Below are 17,547 nucleotides of genomic sequence, written 5' to 3'. Positions count from 1 at the left end.
GCCCAGGAGGTTGCAGTGCAGTCAGTGGACTTTATTTGGAGGGGGGGCTTTTCTGGTGGACAAGGATAGGCTTGATGGTATGGGGACAGACTAAGGACCGGAAGGGGGGCACAGGAGACCCTGACCACCCTCAGGTTAGTCCCTTCATGACTGCAGTCAGGCAGGCCGGCAGCCCAGTAAGTAGAGCCCACATCCTGGATGGACAGCCCCAGCCATGAGGAGTAACCTTCAAGAGGCCAGGTTCTCCAGGTAACGCCCAGTAAGTCACTTGGGGGCTGAGCAGCGGGCACTGGGAAGGTGGCCCGAGCCACGTCTGGGGGGACGAGCCCAGTTGCAGCAGCAGCAACAGCAGCAGCAGGTGGGTCCTGGTAGGCGGGCCGTGGCCAGAGCCTTCCTGCAGCCACTGCCCAACCGCTTGGCCTCACAGGCGTCCCTCTCATCTCGTAGCCGCGTGTTCAGCTCCCTAGGGAAGGGGAGTCCAAGAGCTCTGAGAGGTCTCAGGAGGCAGCTTTCTAGGGCGGGAGTGTGGGCTCTGACTCTCACACCAGAAGAGAAGTGTCTGGCTGGGGCTGCAGCATGAGGGATGGAAGGCAGACACAAGGAAGAACTTCCTCGCAGTGGGCGGGTTGGTGGTCAGAAATGTTTGGCAGCTAGGAGCTCCCGAGCTGCACTGAGACCCTTCCCTGCCCAAACCTGAGGATCTCCAGCTGCCGCAGGAGGCTGAGCTTCTCTTTCTGCATGTTCCTTGCGACGGAGACCACATCTCTGTGGGCAAGAGGCGGTGACCTAAATGCAGGGAGGCTCCTGGGGTGCTCCACCACCCCCTAGAGGACCCTGCCCCACGGAGACCCTCAGAGCAGGGCTGGGACTCAGGATTCCGGTGGAAGTGGCCCAGACCTGAGCCGGAAGGGCGACCCCTGTCCCACAGCACCCGCCATCCTATCTCTCCCCCTCCCCAACCCGCCTCTGATGGCCCGCCACAGCGCCCCCACACCTTTGGGTTTGCTGCTGGCGGCCCTGCACGTCGCCCTCCAGTCTTCGGAGCTGCTCCTGTGCCCCCTCCAACTGCGTCCGCAGAGCATCGTTGGCCAGCCACAGCTGGGCGTTCTGCGCCTGCGCCTCTAGCTGCTCAGTGGCCTGGGCCTGCAGCTGCTGTTCCAACTGGAGGGTTGTGGGAGAATCGAGGCTGGAGAGGATCCCCCCTCTTCCCCGGGGTGCTGGTTTGCCCCTGATTCCCAACAATTCCGAGGCTGGGGACAGTGAGGCACAGGGGACCTCAAGTATACCAAGGAGTGCGTGGTGGCTGTGGCGATGGGGGCATGAGCTGGGCAGGTCTGCACCCCTCCCCGGCAGGGTGGGTCCGCGGCCGCTCACCTCCCGCTGCCGCAGGTCCGCGCGTTCCAGCTCCTGCTCGCGGCTCTGCAGCTCCAGCTCCAGGTGGCCTCTCCACTCCTCCCGAGGAAGTTCCTGGGACGCACGGGGGACATCTGAGCCTCAGCGAGAGGCAGAGGGGCAGGGGTCGGGGGTGGGACCAATTCTCAGAAAGCGGAGCCAGGGCGACAAGCATCTGCGATTGGGCCGAGCGGGGGGCGGGGCCGCGGGCCCACCTGACTCCGCAGGCGCCGGCGTTGCTCGCGAAGCTGCTGCTCCGTCTCCTCGTACAGACACCGTATCTCCCTGTCGTGCTCGCTCTCCCGCCTTCGGCGCGCCGAGGGTGAGACACCGCTTAGAACCTGCCGGCACTACACCCCCCCCGCCCCGCCCCTACCTCCTTCTGGAGCCCCGCCCCGGCCCCCAGCCCTCACCGCCGCAGCGCCTGCTCCAGGCGGTCCCGCTCTCTGGCCGCCTCCTGCAGGCAGGCTGACGCACGTATCAGAACGTCCTCGAAGGAGCCCAGCAACTCTGGCCTCTCGCGCTGCAGCCGAGTCCAGAGAGTCCGCACCGCCCGCTGCCTGGAGTCAGGGCAGGGGCTGAAGCCAAAGCGGGGGCTCCCCACCCTCCCCAAAGGTGACCCCTGCAGCCCTGGACAAGCCAGGCGCGATTGCCGCATGCAGGACGTTCCTCTCCTGGCTGCTTTCGCCCCTGCCTGGGGTATGTGCGTGTGCGCCGCTGGCGTGGCAGCGAGAGGTCGTGTGTGTGCGAGGCTGAGCGCTTGTGTACAAGGCCGTGTGCCCGGCGCCGCCCCTCTTCCCCGCAGCCCGATTGCTGCCTCCTAAAATGCAAATTGCGGGAAATCACGCCGGCCCCTCCCAGGTATTTGCAGCCGAGAGATAAAAGCTAAGCCAGACCGGGCCTGGGGACCCTGGTCAGGAGCAAACATGCAGCATGCAGATGGAGGGAACTGGGAGCGGGGACCCGCACAGACTCACTCGCCCAGGACCCGGGACACCCCCAGCTGCTCCAGTACAGCGAAGAATCTCTCCTCTTCCTCTTCCTCCTCCAGGGAGGTCCCGGTGCCTTGCACCTCCGACCAGCCGGACTCAAAGGTTTCCTCAGAAGCCCGGGAAGGCAGTGCGCCCTGGGCCGACTCCACCCCCACAAACTTCCCTGTGGGCACCGGAGGGAGGGATTACCAGGGCTGTGGGTTACCACCCCCGCTCAGCCTCCACTCCCCCCCACACCCCCCCATACACATATCCTGCCCTTTCTCTGAGCCCAGTTTCCTGTTTTTCTTCCTTATTCTGGTTTGATTCTTGGCCTGGGAATGGGAGGTGACAGCTGGCTCCCAGCCCCACCTGGATTTGGCATGGGAGGGGGGTAGGGGAGCAAAAGGGTCTGCTCCACAGACGCCATGGCAGCTGAGGGCCTCCCCGTGGCACCTTCCAGTGGTGACTGTGTGTATAGACACCAGTACGCTGGGATGGGGTGCGGATGGAGAGGCACAGGCTGCATGCAGTCTGCGTGGGCTAGGGTCCCACAAGTGCCAGCAGATGCGTCATTGGGTGGAGGGACAAAGGAGGGGCTCACCCAGGCCAAGGCAGAACTCTCGGGCCGTGAGGAAGCCTGTGCGGGCCTGGTCCAGACTTTCGAACACAGCCTCTAGCTGTTCCGGTGTGAGGGGCAGGTCACTCTGCAGGCCCTGGCCAGACGGGGAAACAGGGCTCAGTAGCTAAGGTCAGCCCTGGCCTGGGGCAGCCTCTCGGGACTGGGGACTCACCTGCAGGTCGTGTCGGGTGATGAAACCCTTGGCCTCCTTGTCACACAGCAGAAACAGCTCCTTGGCCTGTGCCAGCATGGCTGCCCGTGGCCCCATGGAGCCCCCCTCTTCCTGCCCCTCCTCCTCCAGGGCCTCTCCAGCCCCAGGCTTCCCAGGGCTGGCCATGAAAGTGGGGTCTCAGCCGGTGGGTGCTGTGAAGCCAAGGAGGAGTCAGGGCCTGAGCAGAGCTCAGAAGAAATGAGGGGGGAGGAGAAGGAAAGGAAAAGAGAGAGTGAAGTGTGCGGGAGCCATGAGGAAGGAGGCAGGAGTGAGCAGAGGGGGCTCCTTGCACCAGGCGGGCAGGTGAGAGAAGGCCTGGGGCAGATCCAGAGAGGAGGGGCAGTTGGGGAGCACCCCTGTTTGGGGGTGGTGCTGTGGGCTCAGGGGCTGTGAGAGCTGCCCAGGGAGCTAGAGGCTGCGTGCCCAGGACAGAACCAGGAAAGGACCGCCCGGAGAGGGGCAATCTGGCTGGCGGGGAACTAGAAGACCTTGTGAGGGACTTCTACGCGCTGGAGGGAGCTTCTGGCAACTGGGGGCAGAGAGCTGGGGTAAGGGAGTGGTCATTGGGGGAGGAGTTGAATAGGTCCTGGATTGGGGGCACGGAGACGGGGCTGACCAGGCTGGGCCAGCGGGAGCTGTCAGCCATCCAACCCTCTGCGGCTGAAGAATGGGCCTCAGCAGCCCTCCCCTCCAGCCAGCTGGCAGGCGAAGTAAGCTCCTCCCTCCCTGCCCAGCCCCTCCCACCGGGGGCCAGGCCCTGTGGGGTGCAGGTGCAGAGACTGGATGCCCTTGTCAGAAACACCCCAGATTCTAGGTTTAACAGACCTTCCCCACGCACTAGGCCCTTCCCTCTTCCAGACTCGCTCCCTCCAGGTCCCGGAACCTCCGTGGAGTTCTCCTCCTCGCGGGGGCGTTCCGCCCCCAATCAGAGTCACCTGTCCTTCCCACAGCAACCTGGTCCCGGATTTCCCAAAGCCGACCCCCCCCACACACCTGAGTCTGAGGTCCTCTCCCCAGTTTGGGGCCGTGATTCTCAACCCACTCGTATTCCTGAGGGGGGGGCGGAAGGGGCGCACTCTCCAAAGAGGACAGATCTGAGGAAGGGCGAGTGGAGGGAACACGGGACCAGAGACATCCCCCCCCCTCGCCGTCGCCTCACCCGAAAGGTGCACCACCCGATCAGCGGCTCGCGGGACCAGAAGTCCGTCCAGCCGGAAGCTCCGCCGCAGCCGGAGCCCGGGATCAGGGAGGAAGGGCCGCAGGACCCGCGAGCCGCCCGCGCTCCGCACTTTGGGGGCCGAGCCCTTCCTACCGCGCCTCTGCGCGCCTCTCCCCGAGGGGCCCCGAAGTCCCTGACCGCAACGCGCGAGGGTCGGCGCGCCCTGCGGTGTCTGGAAGGGACTGGCGGGCGGCGGGACCGGCACGGAGCCTACCTGCGAGCCGGGCCGCCGCCCCGGCCGCGCGCCGCGGCTGCTCCTCCCGGGAGGGCGGCGACGGCGGGGGGCACAAGCCTGGAGCGTCTCCTACCTCCAAGCGGGCACCGAGACCCCAGCGTGGGCCGGCCCCGGGCGGGGCCCCGCTGCTGCTGTCGCTGTGTCCCCGCCTCTCGGCGTGGCCCTGGCGGCCCCGCTCTCGGCCCACACCCCGCCCGCCCGCGACCCCGAATCCAGAGCGTCTGTGTCCGGAAAAAGCCCCAGCGCACCGTGGGGCGGAGGTGACCCGGGCACCTGGGGACCTTCCTGAGCAGGACCAGGGCGGGGAAGGGGCGCTGTCCTGACGATCCCGATTTAAGGCGCCAAAAGTGGGTGTAAGGAAAAGCAAGGCAGAAAATAGACCAAACGATTTTCAATGGTTATCTCTAGGAGTGGGGTGACTTTCCTTTCTACCTCATACTTTCCCAATTTGGGTTTTCCCATTTTTAAACAATACACAGGTAATATGTATTGGAAAATGGTATTTAACAGCACAAATGCCTTTGCCCGAGGGTGAGTGAGGGGATGGGGCAGAAGGGCCTCACCTCAGCAGGCCCCCCAAGCACTCCTGTTGGGGCACAGCAGCCACTTGGGTTCGCCTTGGGGTAGGGCTGAGAGGAGCTGTGTAGCGCCTGCCTGGGGGACATCCCAGCCTCTTCCCAATGGTCCCCAGCCCCAGCCTGGCCCCTGCACCCACCTGGCTTCACTGTGCAGACCTGGCAGTGCTGGGGGCTGGAGGCCTCTGCTTCAGAGGCCGGGGATCCTGCTGAACTAGAACAGGTTGGGCCGATAGGACAGGACCTTGAGACCGTGAGGGGGGTGGCCCCTGGCACACGCACACGGGGACCTGCCCAGCCGGCTCTCCCAGTCCTGCAGTCCCACCACCAACCGTTATTGTTGGCTGGGGGCTGCCACCGTCACCACAGCTGCCCCACGCCTCAGGGAGAGAGGCAGCTGGGGCAGGACTAAGAGCTCTGGACAGCTGGCCGGGATTGCTGGCTCTACTCTGGAACCCCTCACTCTCTGGGCCCTTTTGAGCACCAGGGAGGGCTGGCTGAATCCCCTCCAACTGCCAGGGCAGAAGACACTTTCGGGAAACCACATCTGTCCCAAAACCAGGCCTCACCCTGCCTGACATTCCAGGCCCCTGTGTATTGACAGGAGACTGGGTACCCTGTGGGCAAGGAGTGTGACGGGAACAAGGGTACATGTGCCCCTGGACAATGAGGCTTGTGATGACAAGGGGGGACCCAGTGCCACACAGAACTGTAGGCCAAATGCCCAAAGTGGAGAAGCCCTCGAAGCTCCCTGGGGCACCTCGCCCTCCACAGGCCTGAAGTCAGCCCCACGCCCCGTGTCACCATGGAGCCGAGGTGTGGACGCCACCTTTTGTAAACATTTCCTCGTTTTTTATTTAGCAAGGATCTTGGTCCAAAATATTTCCATTGGCCCTTGGAAAGCTGTGTCCAAGGGTCAGCCAGTAGGCCTCAGAGCAAAGTGGGGGGCAAAGAGCGGAAGAGTGGGTTGCAGCCCAGGAGGCCCACGGGTGCCTCTAGAGGCGAGCCCTCGGCCTGAACGCCACACTTAAGGGGAGGGGACCCCTGAACTGAAGCTGTACAGACACTGGTCAGCTGAGGGGGGTCACATAGAAGGAGGACGCAGGGGCTGAGCTGTGGCATTTATTACATCTGCTTCGGCGAAAATAAATAATTCTTCACACACATTCTTCAACAAAAAATGAAAAATGCGCAGGGAGGAAGGAGCAGGGGCAGAATTCTGAGGAGTAATACTGCACGGCAGGGGTGGAGGCGGGGCGGCGGGCTGCCATTCCCTACCCTAGGCCCCCTGCCCTGCCCTGCCCTGCCCAGCCCTAGGGCGGGCCTGGGAGGGGGAGATGAAGGCACAGGTGACCCGCCTGCCTGCCTAGGCAGGTGAGTGGTTGGGGGAGGTGTTGACAGCAAAGCCCCTTCTCTCAGTTGTGAGGGCCCCATCTCCTCGCTCCACCGGGGCTTGGAGAGGCCGAGGACGAGGACGGGGAGCTCAGCTGGCCCCAGGGCCCCGCCTCATGGGGCAGGGAAGCTGGGGGCCTGGCCCTCAGCACTGGGACCCCAGGGAACTGCGAAGGCGTGAGCAGGGGCGCTCAGCACGGGGGCAAGCCGGGAGGGTGCTGGGGGGGCGCAGGGGCGGGGCAGGCGGGGGTGCGCATGCGCAGGGCATCGGGCGGGAAGGCCACGTTGGTGCAGAAAAGGCCGAGAAGCAGCTGGCGCTGGCACTCCTCCCACTTGGCCAGCGTGTCTCCCAGCGAGAGGTTGTTGCGCATCCAGCGGGGCAGCACCTCGCTGTAGGCTGCGCATGACAGCGGCACGGAGGGCAGCGACTGGGCGCGGCGCAGCTCCATCTGCTCCGACAGCCTGCAGGTGGGGAGGGAGGGCGGGCTTTACTGGGGGTCACTGAAACGAGACTGTGGCCCCGGTGAACACGGCAGTCAGAGAGCTCACCTAGAGGGCAGGTGGCTGCCCAGCTTCCTCTTGGCACGCATCACCAGGTACTGGCAGATGCTGCCAGTCTGCTCCTTCATCCACCGGATGTCTTCTGGGACGTCGGGCAGCCACTCCAGCAAGCTGGGGTACGGGCGGGAGGCACGGCCTCAGAGTCTGTGGCCCCGCCTGCATGCCCACACCCCTCCACCCATGGCCCTGCCTGTGCCAGGCTTCTCCACAGCACGCCCCAACCAGCTGCCTCCTCCCCAGGGTGACCATTGCTCCTGGTTTAGACCCAAGTTTGGTTCTGAGCTCCTCTCCCACCCTTCCATCCTGTACCGGATGGTGAAGGACACGGCACTCTCCAGCGGCAGAGTGTAGGGCACCATCATAGCAGTGGCCAGACGCACGGGCAGCATGTTGGAGAATGTGGTCAGCAGGTCCCTGGGTTCCACACAGGCCTCCAGCAGGGCTGTGGGTGGGGTGGGGTACAGGAGCGTAAGTTGACCGTGGTGGGGGGAGGTGGAGCCCAGCCCCACTCTTCTCCGCCCCTGCACCACTCCCTCTCCACGTACCCTCATTGAGTCGCGAAGGAAGACGCTCCAGAATGTGATCCTGCCCGGAGGGCTGCAAGTGCCCTTCCACTCGGGTCCTCTCCACGGCTACCAAGACCTCCTCCTCCTCCCTGTTCTCCGGAACATGGGGGCTGGCAGAGGGCAGTGCTAACAGGGGGTTGGCCCTGTTCAGGAGGCCTGGGTCGGGAGTACGGAACACGTGGTCAGCTGGGGGCAAAGGTACAGAGCCCGCCCCGACCCCCCACCGGGGCCTGGCCGCTGCGCACCGTTCCTCCGCAGGAAGCGCAGGCCATCCCGGTAGCCCTGCTTGCACATCTCCCGCAGCACCTGAGGCAGGGGGGTGGATACATTGGAGCAGGGGGGTCAGAGACGCCCTGTTTTGCCCCCTAGAGTCCCTGGTGTCCCTGCAAACCCCGCCCCTCCCCACTACTAAGGACTAGATCCAGGCTGGAGAGGCTGCCCTCTAGTGGAGAGGTTGTGCAGGCCACAGCGCTCTTCTCCAGCCCTGAGTAGAGGTTGTCGAGACCGTTGTCCAGACCCCACGCCCTGGTCACTCAGGTCATGCTGACAGCTCCTCCTCCAGCACTAAGCGCCAGGACGGCTCACCATGGGCTCCGGCGGGAACAGGGCCTTAGAGAGGCGGTAGAGGTTACGCAGGTTGAACTGGATGCTGGTGTTGGTGACCCGGAGCTCATGGATGTTGGTGGAGCTGTCCTGCGGGCAGATGTCACTCTCGCCCGAGAAGGGGGACACAGTGATGGTGTTCTTGAGCTCATAGAGAGGCAGGTTGTCTGAGATGCCACCATCCACATAGCGCTGCAGTGGCAGGGACACACGGTCACATGGCGAGGGGCCTGGAAGGTGAGCTGGCCGCCCCACGGGGCCACTGCGGAGCCCACCCAGTGGCTGTTTCATTTGGGCCTTTCACCCACTTGTCATTGGCCACAGGCCTGCCTGGGCACTGAGAAATGGCCAGACAGTGGTGCCGGGCCGGGGAGCAGGGAGGGGGGCAGCCACGGGAAGTGTGCACGGCTGTAGGGCTGGCCTGGCTGTTGAGTAACTGGGGAAGTGAGGCAATAGGTAGTGAGGGGTTGGGGGGGCACAGATGGCTCCTCCTCCACCCCCTTGTCCCACAGCCCACAGTGGCAGGCCCGTCACCCAGGACAGGTGCTGAGGGTACTTACTACGCCCTGGAGGGAGGGAGGGATGAGGCCACAGTACACAGGAATGAAGGTGCTGCAGACATTGGCCTGCAAGGCGGGGGCAGAGGGGGCGGTGAGCAGGGCCTCGGTGTGCCACTGTGCCCCCCCACCCCCCCGTGCGACCCTGCCAGGCCCACCTGGATGAGTTCATCCTTGGAGTTGAAGTGGGATATGATGACGTTCTCGCCGTCTGAGACGCGGGTCAGGGAGATGCCCAGGCGCCCATTGGCACGCTCGTGGCTGTCAGCCGGCAGGGTCCTCAGCAGGCAGCCACGGATGGTCTTCACCAGGTTGAAGGAAGGGTGCAGCGGGCCCAGGAACCTCTTCCGGGCCTCCTTAGACACCTCGATGATGTTGGCACCGGCCTCGCCTGGGGCGGCAGGGCCAAGGGTCAAGGGCCAGCATTCCTGGGCTTACCACGGCTCCATGCTGCGGGTCCAACTCGTGCCATCCCATCCACTTTGGAGGAATCCGAGTGTCCACCAGGGGCCCTGGCCCACAATTGTGACTTTTGCCACCTGCCCCTGGGGAGAGAGAGGCAGGCCACCACCACCCCTGGAAGGGCAACAGATGGGGCTGGCCAGCTGGGGCTGAGCCTGCCCTCTGCCCGGAGTTTCCCAACAATCTGCCCTGACCCATGAGTCACCAGGCCTGGTGTTATGTGGCACCCAGCCCGGGAAGGGGGGAGGCAGAGGCTCAACTCTGACCAGCCTCAGCCTTCACCTACTTGGCCAGATCAAGACCTGCAAAGCCCATCGCAGCCCAGGGATCCCACAGGCCCAGCAGCATAAGGTTGGGAATAGTGGGGCCCCACCATTCCCAGAAAGCATGACTGTGTCCCACCACAGCCAAGAGAAGCAGCTCCACAGCACTCTTCTTGGGGGCCATGGGTGCTGGCCTAGGACAAAGCCAGACTGGGAGCAGGCCCAGGAGTGGTCAGGGGGCAGGAGGGTGCTTGGGGAGGAGCTGAGGACCATGCCTTCCTCCAGGACCACTGCCCGGGTCAGGAGTGGGAAGTGCGGGGCCTGCACCTGCCACACTGTGGGCGCTCCAGCTGCCAAGACCACAAGTGAGAAAGCGGCTTCTTGGGAGTGGGGTGGGGAAGGTGCTGTGAGAGCCATGTCCTCAACTGGATACCAAGGACTTAGGTGTGTCCTGACGCCAGCATGGGGACCGAGACCACTAATCTGGCTCTAAAGGTGTCCATGGGAGGGAGGGGTCAGGACCACAGTGGTGGACCTCCAGGTCCCAGGGATGTGCAGCTGTGCTGCTTGTACCCCACTCCTCAGGGCAAAGGTCATGGAAAGGAGGCAGGAGAAAAGCCTGCACAGGCTCTTGCTGGGTGGGTCACTGATGACCCCTCTGTCACCTTGGCTGCTGTAGTAGGCAGAGGGCCGGGCAGCAGTGAAAGGACTCTTGAAATACTTGGTGTGCCCTACAGAAGCGCGTGTGTGAGTGGAGGAGTGTGTCCCAGCACACTCAGACACCTGTACTCCAGGCCACAGGGCTGGAGAGTCCAGAAACATCTGCCATCCCATGGCAAGGGCAGAAACGATGGGCCACAGCTGGGGACCGAGGCCCACAGTGGGCCGCGGGCCAGGAGGCAGAGCAAACAGAGCTTGCCGTGCCTAGTCCTGACCTGCTGGGCTCCTGCTCCAAGGGACCTCGGGGACACAGTGTCGAGATTTGGTCTTCAGAAGCCACCCCATACTAGGCCCCAGGGCCACGGCAGCCTGGAGTGGCACAGCCGCAGGACACAGTGACCGCTAGCACCTAGTCCAATGCCCCGGACGAGAGGGCAGCTTAGGCCCCTCCCCCGACTCTCACGGTCCCGCCCAAGAGTTACCGTCTCTTCCCAATGAAATAGCTTCCGCGGCACTTGCCCGCCAACCTCTGCTCCCGAGAGGTGGGCCCTAGGTGGCAGCCTCGGCCCCAGAAGCGCGCCGGGCCTGGGTACCCCCGGAGCAAAACAAACCAGGCCCCGCCTCCAGCCGGCGCGGGGGATTGGACTAGCGGCCCCGCCGGCTTCCCGGTGCAGGGGACAGAGGAGAGCTGTACTCTCACGAAGAATATTCGCCCGGCACCGCCCGCCAGCCCCGCTCACCCAGGCAGGCCCCGGTGACCAGCGCCGTGGCGGTAAGCGCCCCCGCCGAGGCGCCGTAGATGTGCGTGGCATTGGCCACCAGGAAGGGCGCGTGCTCGCGGAGGCAGGAGGCCACGCCGATGTGGTAGACACCCAGAAAGCCGCAGCCCGCGAACGAAATGTTCCACGTCGTCTCTCGGGGAAACGTCGCCTCCTTGGGGAACATCGCGGAGGCCCGCCAGCCAGTCCGCGATCACTCTAGCTCTGGGTCTCCGCCGGGGGAGGCGGCGACGCTGTGCAAAGCGACGCCGGAGATGGTGTTTTTAGGAGGGGTGGGCGGAGCCTGGATGGGGCGGGGCCGGCAGATGCGGCCCAGTCAAGGCGCGCGGGGAACGGCCGCGCCCTCGGGAGGCCCTGGAGCCCCGCCCCCAGCCGGAGGCCCACTTCGGCCCTGAGATCCCGCCCCTCCCACCTCTTCCTTGAGACCCCTCCTGCCGCTGTCCCGGCCCTTAACCGCGACACCCGCTAGAGTTCATGCCCCTCGGCCTCCTTCCGCCTTCTACTCCCGCCTAACGTTGGCGGAGGGAGGGGACACAGTGGCCGGAGGGGGGTGGGGGGCGGGGTGGAGAGGGAAGAGCTCAGGCCCCGGCCGCCCGGAGTCTGTGGGCCTAGGAGCTTTGTACAAATCTGGACACCGGCGAGGAGAGGGCCTTCGTGTCTGAGGAGCCGCCGCCCCCTCCCTCGGGGTCCGCCAGCAACACCCACTCCCCAAACCAAGAACCCCCGGGACCCACGACTCATCACAGACTGACCCACAGACATCCAGGACCGGATGCGAATCACAAACAACTTCCAGAGCTAACACCACAACACTGGACTGCACCTGACGTCCAAGCTCCAGCCCTGCCCCGCGCGTCCCCTCCGCACCTGGGTACTAACCTGGGTTCTTCCCGCGTTTGACCCGGGTTCCCCAGACTGCGGGGTCTCCTTGGGTATGACTCGGGCCCCGCCCCGCCCCCGCTAATTACCCCAGCAGGTGGAGTACTCCGGGTGATGTCACGCTCCGCCCCCTTCCGCATTTTTCTCCTGGACTGTGTGTGGGGCAGGGCTAGCCTGGCTAGGATCCAGGAGTCAGCCGTGCTCCCCACCCCACCTCCCAAACACCGGGCTCGTCTATGCTGGGGCGCTGGGGAGGCGGTGTATCTGTGTCACCAGGAAGGAGCCAGCTGAGGACACAGCTGGTGCCAGGGCTGCAGCCCCCTGCACAGGCCAGAAGCCAGAGCAGAGCCTCCCCGGGCCATGGCCATCTGGGGCCATCTGTCCAGTCCTCAGGCTCTGTGCGCCCAGGTACCCATACTCAGCACGGTCGATGTGCCTGGCATGGGGACCAGAACTGGGCAGAACAGTGAGCAATCAACCCAGCCCCAGCCCTACTGGGGGGGGGGGGCAGATGTTTACATAAGTTCAAAGAGGACACAATAGGGGACAGAATATGAAAGGGCACTGGGCCAGGCCTGGATACTGGGAGAGGGGCAGCAGGGGCATCTGAGTTTGACGTAGACTTGTCCCCACTGCACCATGGGTTGGGAGCAGGTACAGTAGAAAGGTTATGGCCCCACTTGTATGATCAGGGCCCCTGGGGACAGTCCTTGGGGATGCTGTTGGACACCGCAGGGAACGCAGGGCCTCAAGGCCAGCCTGGAAAGTCCAGGGCTTTAGCAGGACTAAAAGCCCTGGGGATTGGACTAGTGGCCCCGCCGGCTTCCCTGTGAGGGGGACAGAGGGGCGCTGTACTCTCAGGAAGAATATTTGCCCGGCCCCGCCCGCCAGCCCCGCTCTGAGCACAGGGCAGCTGAGCAGTGCAGGATGAGCCAGGGACCGAAGGTCCTCCGTCCTCCCCTGACCTGCTCTGAGGAGTCTGGGGCCCAAGTATCCTCCCTGCTTCCAAGGGACCGTGGGGGTGGGGGTGGCACTGCCCCAGTGCAGGAAGACTTCTGCCCCCATTTCCACACCAGGGCTGAACAGTTTTGGGTACATGTCCCTCCCTCCAGGCCTCTGGGACCTTCAGCTCTGGAGCCAGGAACAGGGCGGCCCTTCCTTCCCGGAATCCTGGCTGGGCATGGAAGAGCCCCTCCTGTGCCGATCCTGCCAGGTGGTGTCACATCCCGACTCCCATGGTGTCCTCTGGCCCACACTTAAGGTGAGGGTCTCATGGAGTCCACTGCTCTGGGGCGGCCCAACCCCACATGCAAATTCCCTGCTCACAGCACATGCTGCTCAGACACTTGCAGTGGTCCTCACTGCCCCATGTCCCACCAACCCAGAAACATGGCTTCTACTTCCTCCCCAATACCTAGGTCCCACCCTAGTCCCTGGTCATCTGGGTCACCATGGCTGTCCTGCCCAGGGCCTCTTCCTCCAGGTCTTGGCTCCAAGGGAGGCCTCTTCCCCCCCACCCCGCCCCGTGTTCTCCTCCTTCACTTTGCCCACAGAACTCCAGCCCACAGGGGCAGGTCCTACATAGGACACACACAGCACACCCCAGCTAGTTGCTGACCCAGAGCCTTTGGAGGGGGAAGCAGTGTCTCCTCAGTGGCCTGGCACTGGTGGGTGGAAGATGAAGGCCCAGGACACTACAAACAGCTGTGGGCCAGGATGGTGCGTGGGTGGGCCTCTGCCCTCTACCCCACATTCCAGGCCAGAGCCTGGTGGGAGAGGTGTGGGCAAGCCACCCCAAAAAGACTTAGTGTCCATGTGATCCAACATCTGCCCCGCAAAGCAGGTGATAGCCCATCAGACAACCAGTGAAACTGAGGCTCAGAGATGAATGCCCAAGTTGCTCAGGGGTTAAGGCAGAGCTGAGGCACTGGCTCGAGCAAGAATTGGACGCGACCCACCACGTCTCTTGTGTAACTGAAGAACGCTACCAGTCTTGGCAGCGGGGGACTGGGACTACTGGAGCCACCTCCTGGAGACCACCCACTGCTGCTTCTGAAGCTTTCCTGGGTATCCCCCTGAAGGCTTCACTCCCTGGGAGAGCCCTCAGTCCTTAGGGGCCAGGACCATGCCCAAGAAGGGGCTCCTGTCCCTTCCTGAGACTGCTCAAGGCCTGGCAACACTCAAGACCCACCCACAGGAAGTGTCCCCTGTGTTGTCAACCACGACCTCAGCTCTCCAGGCAGCAGCTGCTCCTCCCTGGGAGCCCCACACCTGCCCAGCACAGAGGACAGGTTCTGACAAAAGGCTCATAGGCGGTTCAAGAGATACGTAAAAAGGGTTTAATTTGCAGGCGCGCAGGACTCTAATCAAACAAGCCAAATCCCATGTCGTCATCCGATTCCTCCGACTCCTCCTTCTTTTCGTCTTTCTTCTCCTCTGCTGAAGGGACAAAGGCTGTGGTGAGTGAGGCCCCATGCAGGCCGGACTCCCAGGGGCCCCAGGGCATGTGCAGCGAGTGCTGCCAGACCTGCACTTACCCGCGGCTGGGGCAGAACCAGCAGCAGGAGCTGCAGCTCCTGGGGCGGCGGAGACGGCCACAGCCCCGCCGGCAGGGACACTGGCCAGCTTGCCAATCCCTACGGAAACCAGAGAAGGGAGGTGAGACAGGAGCAGCTGCTCAGCCTGCCTGATGTATTGGGCCTGTCACCAAGTGCCAGTGTCACAGGCTCCCGTTCTCCCAGACAGGAGGTTCTGCCACACACCCCTCCCAGAATTCCCTCTCTGGGAACCTGGCTTCTAGGAAGCAGTCCACAAGCAGCACAACAGCCCACCCTGGAGTCAGTTTGCACAATCATGTTTATAACGAGGCAGGGACCGAGTCTGCTGTCCCAGTGTCCAGACACTCGTCCACAGCAGTGAGCTCAGGCTGTCTGCCGAGCTGGCTTTGGCCCTAGCCTGTCACATGCCCAAGGACAGGAAAGGCTGCTCCAACAGCTCAACTCCCAAACAAGTCCCATAAACTCCAGCCTGATGTCACCAGAAAACAATCTGCCCAGGAGAGGGGGGCCGGAGCCCGTGGTCATCCCTGACACACCCCAATCTCTGTGCCCAACCCCCTCAGAGAGCACATGGTGACACTTGTTTACAAAGGCCCAATTCCCCAAACACTTTGCGCAGGGCAGCCAGGCCCAGGGACAGCAAGGGCGCCCCCTAGCGACCTGCACCCAGAGTGTCTAGAAGTTCCCATGGCACGAGCCCACTGAAGCTGTGCTCACTGCTCTGGTGAGACTTCTAGGGTGCTCTGGTCCACAAGCGAAGCCTGACAGGCCACAGGCTGGCCGGCAGGGATTAGGATGGACCATGCAAAGGAAAGCGCCCTGCACAACCTCACCCTGGGCGATGACGTCTTCAATGTTCTTTCCGTTCAGCTCACTAATGACCTAAAATAGAAAACCACAACCAGCAGTTACCAGACCCGACCTGAACTTCACCGTGTGCAGCCCCGGGGACACGACGCGAGCAAATGTGTCCTGAAGCTCCTAGGCCCTCTGCTGTTCAGCACACTAGCTCTTACCCGCGTACGTCTTCCCAACTGAGAGTCGCTACAAATGGAAACTGGCACCACATTTCTAGAACTCACCACTGGAAAAAAGATGCATGATACCTAAGCTTATGCCCACTGCATGTCAAAACGTTTTGAATAAGGTAGGTGAAAGAGAATGGCTTTAAGACACTTTCCCCTTCACATTTAAAGAAAACGCATCATCAACAATTTTAAATTATGTGAAACTTACATTACGTTTCTACCGAGCCGCTTTGCCTCACACCCTCCTTGTAGCTGTATCAGAGCCCCCGAAAAGCAACCCAATAAATAACCACATGGGCTGCCACGGGCCTCCCTCAAACCACTCTCCCAACGGTAAAACTCGGGATGGGTAGAAGAGGGGGCCGGCCCCTACGTGCAGAGCATCCGTCGGCCCGGGCCCAGGGGGCCCCTACCTTGTTGAGCCGGTCGTCGTCCGCCTCGATGCCCACGCTGTCCAGGATTTTCTTGATGTCCTTGGCGCTGGGGGAGGTATTGCCCCCGAGGGCGGCCAGCAGGTAGGAGGCAACGTAACGCATCCTGAGGCCGGAAAAAAGGACCATGGGGTTACCCGGAGGCCTCCCGTTCCCACCCCGGCCCGAGCGTGGCCGCGCGGGGCCCGGCTCGGGGATCCCCACGAGGCCCGCCCCGCGCCCTGCTCCGTGCTCCGCCTGCCCCCTAGGGCCCGCGCTCGGCCCGCGGCCTAGCCCGGCTGCCCCACTCACTCGGCGACGGCGGAGAAGCCTCACGCGTGCGACCTCAGCAGCGTCCGGAAGGGAAAGGAAGGCGCCGGCGCGGGGGGCGGGGGTAATCGGCTACCCAGAAGCCTCCGGGACCCGTACGCCGTGCCCTGTGAAGGGCGCCTCCGAGTGACGTCACGAGGCGCTCGGTCAATGACGACGCCGGGGAGTCCGTTGTCCCGTCCAGTCACGCAGCCGCCACAGCAAAGGCGAAGGGAGTGCCGGGGCTACTTTCTTGTGTAGTGTAGGGCGAGTGTCACCCTAAATCCCTGGGGCGGCGGTATAAAGCGGGGCGCGAACCCGAACTAGAGTGTGTCTCCCTTCAGGGCTCCCTGCGTGCCGCGCAAGGCCTACAGCCCCAACATGCAGCTCAGCCGCCACGCCCAGGACGCATCCCTTTGCGGAAGCGGCCGACGCAGCCGGCGAACTACTAGTCCCACAGTGCACCGCTGCCGGAAGCGCGGTTGTGCTGACACACGTGGGCCCCACGGAGGATGCGCGGGTTCGGCCCCTGAGCTTCCGGCTCTCGGGAGGCTGTCGGCCGTGTTGGTGGTGTTCATACCCAGTGGGACCCAGTGAGGTTGGCGAGCCGCTCGTCGCACTAACCCCGCCGTACCGAGCCGCCTGGGCCCTAGTGGCTGATCCCCTGCGGTGTTCTGGCCATGTCGGCTCAAAACTAACCTGTGCACGTGGTCATCAGCACTGGCCACTCATTCACTCCGTGTTAGGGATCCTGTCGCAGGCCTGCGTCCTGAGATGGAGTAGGCCCGGCCCTGCTTTCTCGCCTCGCAACTTACATTGTAGTGCGACAAACAAAATAAATACACGAGGCTGCCCCAGGCTGACATGGACCCTGAAGGGATAAGGCGGTGACACAGCTGTAAGATGAGAAGGACCTGGCCTGGCGAAGATCTGGGAGGAGCACCAGGCAGAGGGGTCAGATGCAAAGGCCAGAGGTGGCTGATAATGGGTCCGGAGGAAGCAGCCAGTCCGTGAACAACAAAGCGAGCCCCGAGTGTAGTGCCTCAAGCATTGGTGTGTTAGGTGTGTTAACGCAAACCACACAGTCGCCCTAGGCGTCCTGAGGAGGGCAGGCCCAGAAAGGTTTTTATTGCTCAAGGCCACACAGCTGAGGTCAAGTGAGGGAAACATCCTGGTAAGGATGGCACTTCATTGAAGTCAATAGGGAAGTGGCATGATGTGATTGATGGTTTGGGTTTTTAAGTGGAAAACAATATAAAATTTACCATTGTTGGGGTGACCGGTTAGCTCAGTTG

General features: G+C 63.3%; 3 protein-coding genes and 1 non-coding gene across 6 annotated transcripts; all 4 read right to left on the bottom strand.

The window, feature by feature from the left end:
• Positions 1-16: 16 nt before the first annotated feature.
• CRACR2B (calcium release activated channel regulator 2B) lies at positions 17-3,492 on the bottom strand. Of its 2 annotated transcripts, none has more exons than XM_033119324.1 (9): positions 3,158-3,492; positions 2,968-3,079; positions 2,370-2,547; positions 1,806-1,952; positions 1,608-1,698; positions 1,375-1,467; positions 995-1,161; positions 694-786; positions 17-463 (listed from the first exon to the last, which is right to left on the bottom strand). In XM_033119324.1, exons 1-9 carry the CDS (start codon positions 3,320-3,322, stop codon positions 265-267), a joined length of 1,245 nt encoding a protein of 414 aa, XP_032975215.1. In that variant the 5' UTR covers positions 3,323-3,492; the 3' UTR covers positions 17-264. The 2 variants fall into 2 exon arrangements, with proteins under 2 accessions (XP_032975215.1, XP_032975216.1); XM_033119325.1 differs by having other exon boundaries at positions 694-765.
• Positions 3,493-6,332: 2,840 nt separating this feature from the next.
• Positions 6,333-12,066, bottom strand: PNPLA2 (patatin like phospholipase domain containing 2). The gene is made up of 10 exons (XM_033119322.1): positions 11,948-12,066; positions 11,030-11,301; positions 9,063-9,295; positions 8,908-8,973; positions 8,330-8,539; positions 7,990-8,050; positions 7,724-7,900; positions 7,488-7,620; positions 7,167-7,289; positions 6,333-7,079 (listed from the first exon to the last, which is right to left on the bottom strand). Exons 2-10 carry the CDS (start codon positions 11,232-11,234, stop codon positions 6,809-6,811), a joined length of 1,479 nt encoding a protein of 492 aa, XP_032975213.1. The 5' UTR covers positions 11,235-11,301; positions 11,948-12,066; the 3' UTR covers positions 6,333-6,808.
• Positions 12,067-14,263: 2,197 nt separating this feature from the next.
• On the bottom strand, positions 14,264-16,412 carry RPLP2 (ribosomal protein lateral stalk subunit P2). 2 transcript variants are annotated; one of them, XM_033118986.1, is made up of 5 exons: positions 16,256-16,412; positions 15,947-16,070; positions 15,339-15,387; positions 14,485-14,583; positions 14,264-14,386 (listed from the first exon to the last, which is right to left on the bottom strand). In XM_033118986.1, the coding sequence occupies exons 2-5, from the start codon at positions 16,067-16,069 to the stop codon at positions 14,310-14,312; spliced, it is 348 nt and encodes a 115-aa protein (XP_032974877.1). In that variant the 5' UTR covers position 16,070; positions 16,256-16,412; the 3' UTR covers positions 14,264-14,309. The 2 variants fall into 2 exon arrangements, with proteins under 2 accessions (XP_032974877.1, XP_032974878.1); XM_033118987.1 differs by having other exon boundaries at positions 14,264-14,383.
• Positions 15,175-15,308, bottom strand: LOC117031365 (small nucleolar RNA SNORA52). The gene has a single exon (XR_004424513.1). It is a non-coding gene; the product is annotated as a small nucleolar RNA SNORA52 (small nucleolar RNA).
• Positions 16,413-17,547: the final 1,135 nt, after the last annotated feature.

This window comes from Rhinolophus ferrumequinum, chromosome 11 (genome assembly GCF_004115265.2).
Source record: "Rhinolophus ferrumequinum isolate MPI-CBG mRhiFer1 chromosome 11, mRhiFer1_v1.p, whole genome shotgun sequence".
NCBI classification, from domain to species: Eukaryota; Metazoa; Chordata; class Mammalia; order Chiroptera; family Rhinolophidae; genus Rhinolophus; species Rhinolophus ferrumequinum.
Note: the sequence above shows the minus strand (reverse complement) of the source record. Positions and strands in the feature narration are given on the sequence as shown.

Excerpts from the sequence above, each read along its gene's own strand:
- CRACR2B (XM_033119324.1), bottom strand. The coding sequence starts at position 3,322 with ATGGCCAGCCCTGGGAAGCCTGGGGCTGGAGAGGCCCTGGAGGAGGAG. Across the intron at positions 3,080-3,157 it reads TCACCCGACACGACCTGCAG|GGCCTGCAGAGTGACCTGCC; the intron begins GTGAGTCCCCAG and ends CCGTCTGGCCAG. Across the intron at positions 1,162-1,374 it reads CGGACCTGCGGCAGCGGGAG|TTGGAACAGCAGCTGCAGGC; the intron begins GTGAGCGGCCGC and ends ACAACCCTCCAG.
- PNPLA2 (XM_033119322.1), bottom strand. The coding sequence starts at position 11,234 with ATGTTCCCCAAGGAGGCGACGTTTCCCCGAGAGACGACGTGGAACATT. Across the intron at positions 9,296-11,029 it reads GGTCACCGGGGCCTGCCTGG|GCGAGGCCGGTGCCAACATC; the intron begins GTGAGCGGGGCT and ends CTGCCGCCCCAG. Across the intron at positions 7,290-7,487 it reads GCCGTGTCCTTCACCATCCG|CTTGCTGGAGTGGCTGCCCG; the intron begins GTACAGGATGGA and ends CCCGTACCCCAG.
- RPLP2 (XM_033118986.1), bottom strand. The coding sequence starts at position 16,069 with ATGCGTTACGTTGCCTCCTACCTGCTGGCCGCCCTCGGGGGCAATACC. Across the intron at positions 15,388-15,946 it reads ACGACGACCGGCTCAACAAG|GTCATTAGTGAGCTGAACGG; the intron begins GTAGGGGCCCCC and ends TTTCTATTTTAG. Across the intron at positions 14,584-15,338 it reads TGAAGACGTCATCGCCCAGG|GGATTGGCAAGCTGGCCAGT; the intron begins GTGAGGTTGTGC and ends TGGTTTCCGTAG.